Below are 6,000 nucleotides of genomic sequence, written 5' to 3' on the forward strand. Positions count from 1 at the left end.
TTTTTATTTAAAATATTTTACTTGGGTTGAAATGTTATGGGTTTGTTGTTATTTTAAAAGGAATTAATAACTATTTTAAATGTTTGTATGCTTTATGTTCTAATAGAGTAGATAGTGATGTAGCCCATATAAACAAAAGCTCTTTAGGGTTCTCAATAATTTTTAAGTACAAGAGGGTAAAACTGAGACCTCAGAGTTTGAGAACTACTACTTTAACAGAACAAAGATTAATGCCCAAAGAATGAACCTTTTAATTAAGGAATTTCAGGGATCTGTAAGTGGGCCAGTAGAAGTTTCCCTAAACTCCTGACGCAGGAGCATGGGATTTGGAACAAGAGACTTCAGATCCCATTTAGTCTAAGCCCTTTGAATTCTAATTTCTATGTCTCTGCCCTTAGTTTGGCTTTTTTTTTTTTTTTTTTTTGGTGGGGGAGGGAGGAGGTTTTGAGGGGGCAGATGGGGAGAAACAAAACCGGATCACAGCAGTTAAAGGGCTTTGGAAAATAAGAAACACTACACAAATGCAAGGTATTATTATGCTGGAGAAGGCTTTTAGCTCAATTTGTGGAACAAAGGTGGCATGTGTAGCCTCCAGGCTACCAGGAACCAAAGAATTTATTCTTACTCACTAGCTAGAAGGGTAACAGGTGAGCTTTTCAGAGCCAAATTGGGAACTCATGCTTTCTGGGTGCTTTCATAATCGCTTTCAACTAGGACTGGGCTGTCCGAACAGTGGGTCCCTGTACAGGCACATGGGCAGTTAATTAACCAGTTGGCAGCATAATAGGAGCAAAGGAGCATGGGCATAGAGTTCAGGGGACCAGAGTTCTAGCCCTTCGGCTGTGTGCTTGACCTTGAGAAAGTCACTTCTTTCAGGGCTTTCATTTCTCCCCATTTGTGAAATGATGAATTTGGGCAAATCAATCTCTTAACTCAGCAATGAGAGGGATCTCTAATCAAGGATCTACTACCAAATGGAGGGAGTGATGCACTTGAAAACCAAAGTCTCAGGTTCAAATCCTGCCTCTACCTGGATTCTAGCTCTGTGACCATAAATAAGATACTCCTAACTGGGATTATCATTTCCCTTAGGGTCTATTATTCAGTCTGAAACTGGCAGAATCTGTGACCTCCCTAGAGGCGAAGTCCCCCCCCCCCCCGCCCCCGGACAAAAGGGCAAACTTGGGGTCTCCATCTTTCAAGCTAACTAAACTTGGGGTTGCTAGATCCCGAATAAACCCAGATTTTGGAGTCCTCCAGATTACACGGTGACACTCTGAAAGACTAATCTACTAAGAAACAGATGTAGTCTAGGACCAGAGACTGATGAAAAAACTTAGAATCCTGTCCCATTAGCCAAATAAGCAGCTTCTTTCTAATGCAATGACCCCAAGAAGTTACTGTTCTTTTCTTCTCAAAATGCCCAGCATACAATGTGTTTCCAGGTCACAGCCAGTTTGGGGCAAAGCAGTTCTCCTCAGATCACACAAAATTTCCCCAGAATCCCGACGTGGGTGCCCAGAACAAGTTCCGGGTGAGAAGTGAATCAAGCTTGCTGGCTGGACAAGTCTTTGTTTTATTGTGAAGCCATTTTCCTGGCAGCTGGTACCCATTTCACTACCATAAAGCAGACAATTAAGAATACTGTATTTCCTCAAAAGGTATAAAAGGCCTGACGTGATGCGGAGGCTCTCCAGCACAAACCTCGGCTTGCCTCTCTCAGCCAAGTGTGAAACGTACACCTCGATTTCCCCAGGCCCTTCTCCAAACTTCAAATTGTCTGAGGTGACAGTTATTCAAATCCTTCCGGAGAGTGTAATGAAGATAAGACGGGGAGATAATAGCTTGGGCTCCCACTAGGCCACTCCAGCACACTCTCTGGTACTTCTATGGACCGAAAAAAGACAAAGAGGACCCAATCTGCAGTTCTGAACGGGGATTTGGCAAAGCCTTAGACTGGTTAGCAATAAAGCTTCCATGGGGAGCCGGAATTTGATTTGGGACGTTGCCCAAGTTAACATTTTACAGGTTGGCGTGGTTACAGTTTGTTAGCCCGCCAGTAATAAGCCAGCACTCAAGAATTCAAAGTTTATGAGGCATGGCCTCTTAATGCCTTTCCTCTAGACCCCACAGCAGAGGGCTCAGGGAACTTTTCTAGCAAGGGTGTTAATTGTTCTGACAATCTGCTAAGTTATTTAGGGAAAGGCTTGCAAAGACTCAAAAAGCTTGCAGTCCAGTGTTTAGAAGACAAAGGATATATTCATTCTGATCTCTCCTGCGTAGGGCACCCACAAAACCAGTCACATTTGAGTGCCAGAAGCACCAGAGTGGCCCCAAACCAGATTTGCTACTGTGTGACCTTGGGCCGCTTGATTCTCTTTTCTGGACCTCAGTTTCCTTTTCAGCAAAATAGGAACACATCCTGCCACCAGTACCTCAACCTACCTCAGCAGGGTTAAGGAGGAAACCCTTTGAAAACCTTTAAGCATTGCAGAATGTAAATTATTTTTAAAATGAAGGCACTGTTATACTAGATGTTTTCTGGGGTCGGGTCTCCTTTCCCCAGCTTTTTGCATCCTAGGAAAACTCAAAGCAAGTTGCTTCCCTGGGACAAGGAGAGAGGAAACACTCGAGGCAGTGTGGTATAGATGAACTTGGTTCGAATTCCAGCTGTGTATCCTGTGATCTTGGTCAAGACAACAACTTAAAGGTTTCCTCTTTTGTAAAAATAAGGCCACAGGACTAGAGATGGCCTCTTAAGGTCCCTTCGGGCTTTAAATCTCTGAATACAGATTTAACTGGGTTCAAAAGAAGCAGCCACCATAAATCTAAACCAGAAACAAGATTTGGGGGGCTCCCAACTCAGAGGGCTCTCAGCCCCAGGGCTGACCTCTCCTGAGGCCACAAGCTTTCTGCCACCCCCCTCCCCAGACCCAACTTTAGACTAGGTTAGGGTGCCCAGTGATGGTGTAACTGGGAGATCAAAGGTGTTCTTTGATCTCCATTTCTTTACATTAACCACTGTTAGCAGACAAGCCCTCCCCAGAAACCTTCCAGGCCCTCTGCTATTGACATAACATGGCCAAAGTAGAGCCACTGGAGGGGTCTGCTGGGTGAGTAATTGCTCTCCTCCAGACCCAGAGAAAGGTGTCTTGTTGCAAGTTTCCAGTTATGGCTGTGGGTGAGAAGTCACTCCAGCAAGAGTAGGGTTAAAAGTGCATTCCAGCTGCTGGGGAAGGAGGGGGTGCGAGAGCAGAAACAGACCTCCTCTGTTTCAAACACAATGCACATTTCACAAAGCCCGGGCCCCCATTTGTGGCAATTAGGAGCCTAGTAGGGGAGCCTGGCTGTGCTCATCCCCACACCTGCACTTTGGGTCTGCGCCCGCCCCTGGAGGCTGTGAAAGGAATGTTGGGCAGAGCTGCCCGAGCCAGACCCCGAGGGCGAGGCAAAGATAAACCGTTTCCTCTACAGAGGATCAAAGCCCAAGGAGGTTCAATTCAGCCCACGCGAGGCAGTCCTGGGACAGAGCCAAAGACTAGAAGAGCTACCCATGGACGGGGGTGGGCTGAGGGAGCTTAAGGGGGTCTGGAAGAGAGAGGGCACAGAGCTTCCAAGGCTTGGAAGCTGGTAGGGGCGCCCCCGGGGTTTCCCTAGTTCGGGGAGAAAGCTGGGCCCCCGGGGTTCAACCGTCGGAGGCAAGGCAGTGACTCCAGGGACCCCTTCTAGAGACAGATCTTACTATTGGGGGGGTGGGGAGCTAGAGGCTTACTTCCCCCCCGTGTCGGGCAATTACTCCGTTCGCTCCACCAACCCTGAGCCTCGAGGAGGGCAGGAGGGGGCTGACAGCAGCCACCTCCCAGGGGCGGGATCCCAGGGGCTTTATCCAGGGCCTGAGAAAAGAGTCGCCATCAACCTTCTTCCCGCCCCCCTCTCCCCCCCCCCCCCCCGCACCTGCGCCAGGTGTTAGAAAAGGTCCCATTCACACCCTACCCCCCAGTCTCGGACTGAGTCCGGTGGGGGTGGGGGCAGATCCGGGTCCCACGCTAGGTGTAGAACGAGGCGAAGTTGGCGGGTTTGGGGGGAGGGGGGAGAATGGTCTTACCTTGCCCCAGCTCCTGGCCTGGCTCCAGCCCCATTCGTCCAACAGCGAAGGTGACCTCCGTCTCTCGGAAGCCCTCCCGACATGGCTCGGACTCCGCGCAAAGAAGCCTGCAAAACTGCGTTGGGGAGAGGGAGAAATCAGAACCCAAACATCATCTAGTGCCCCATGAACTCTTCTCATCCCCTCCACCCCCGGTTTGGAAAGAAGCCTCCCAGATCTCAGGGGTTCCTGATCTTCCTCAGTCGCCCAAATCCCCCACCTCTCTCCAAAGACTGTTTCTGAGGGAGCGGGGCGCCTCGGTTGGGCGTAGGGAGCCCCCGTGAAGGCAGCGCCCTCCAGCCCACGAGGGGAAGATCTTCCCCGGGCCGGGCCAGGGGACAGCAGCTCTCTACCTGGAGGAGGACGAGAAAGAAGGAGCCCTGTGGAAGGATCCTCATGGTGCACTGGAAGAGGAGCGGCGGGCGCTCCGGAGATACCCCGAGGGCTCAGCTCTCAGGCTCCACTCAGCTCGACTCCCCGCTGAGGACTCCGGCAGCGCGCCGCACGCCCTCGCTCCAGCTCCGGGCTCCTGTGAGAGCTCGGGGAGTAGGAGGGAATCAGGTAAGCGTCCAGGAGCGTCGTGATTGGCCCAGCCTTGCGAGGCCCCGCCCCCAGCTAGAGGGGCGCGCAGGTGGGGCCCCTGCTCCTGGAGTTGGACCCGGGGCTGGGGCCAAGTACCGGTCTCTGGGAACCCGAGGGTTAGAAAGCTGCCGCTCCCCCGTCCCTCCTGGGCCAGGGACCGGAGAGGGATGCTCGGACCTCCGCCGGGCTCCCCGCAGCCTCGGCTCCTGAAGGGTAACTTGCTAAACCTGGGTGGGAAGTGTGTGTACGTCTGGGATGAGAGCAAGAAACTGAGGAGCCCCATTCATCCCGCGCCAGGCGGCGGGGATTCTGTTGGCTCTCGGTCCCGCTCTGATGAGGCTCCGGCGTCTTCTCCACCCCTACCCCATCCCCAGCCACTTCAAAGCTGACCATCCCTAGCTCTCCGGGTTTCTAAAGTAAGGTCAGTCATGTGATCCATGGAGAAGCCAGGAAGATTCGACGCCAGGGTAAACTGAGACCCGCAGCTAAGAAATTTGCCCAGTCTCATGGCTAGTTAGTAGCAGAGAAGGGACTAAAACTATTCCCAAGGCCAGCGTTTTCTCTACTGAAGAATGACTGAACAAGTTATAGCATATGAATAAGGGCAGGATGGTGCTGTAAGAAATGATGGAAGCGACAGTTTCACAGAAATCTGGGAAGGCTTCTATGAGCTAAGAGAACAGAATTGGATCAGTTTTATCCAATTAAACAGCATCACTTTAAAGAGATAACTTGGAGAGACCCAAGAACCCTGATCAGGACCAGCCGTGATTTCTGAAGCATAACGAACTAGATTGCCTCCCTCCTGCCCAAGAGGGGATAGACTCGATTGGGAGGAGTAGGCGTACGTTTTCGTTTTCACGCTTGGCCAATGTGGGAATTTGTTTGGTGGGACTATGCATATTATTTATTTACGAGGGTTTTCTTTTCCTTGGGGGAGGGTTAAGGGAGAAAAGGGGGCGGGATTAAGGTTTCCAAAGAAACAAACAAAAAAAATAGAAGAAATAAAAGAGGCTCAATTGAAGTATTTTTTTGAAAAAATGCTGGGGGGGGGGGGCAGGTAGTTGGCTCAGATTGAGAACCAAGTTCTGGGTTCAAATTTGACCTCAGACATTTCCTAGTTGTGTAACTCTAGGCAAATCAACCCGAGTTCCTAGCCCTTACCAGTACACAGTATTGATTCTAAGACAGAAGGTAACAGAAGAAAGAAAGAATCACCAACAAGTAGTTTATCTTTGAAAGTTATGTATTGCATGATTGCACATGTATAACTT

The 6,000-nt window shown here is 50.2% G+C and overlaps 1 protein-coding gene across 1 annotated transcript in view; it reads right to left on the minus strand.

Annotated features, from left to right (window-relative positions):
* Window positions 1–4,542, minus strand: part of CDH3 (cadherin 3) — a 47,298-nt gene extending 42,756 nt beyond the window's left edge. The window contains exons 1-2 of the mRNA XM_044663157.1: window positions 4,498–4,542; window positions 4,106–4,220 (exon numbers count right to left, since the gene is read on the minus strand). Of these exons, the coding sequence (XP_044519092.1) occupies window positions 4,106–4,220; window positions 4,498–4,542 (160 nt within the window). The remainder of the gene's footprint in view (window positions 1–4,105; window positions 4,221–4,497) is intronic.
* Window positions 4,543–6,000: the final 1,458 nt, after the last annotated feature.

Source organism: Gracilinanus agilis, chromosome 2, assembly GCF_016433145.1.
Source record: "Gracilinanus agilis isolate LMUSP501 chromosome 2, AgileGrace, whole genome shotgun sequence".
Lineage (NCBI taxonomy): Eukaryota > Metazoa > Chordata > Mammalia > Didelphimorphia > Didelphidae > Gracilinanus > Gracilinanus agilis.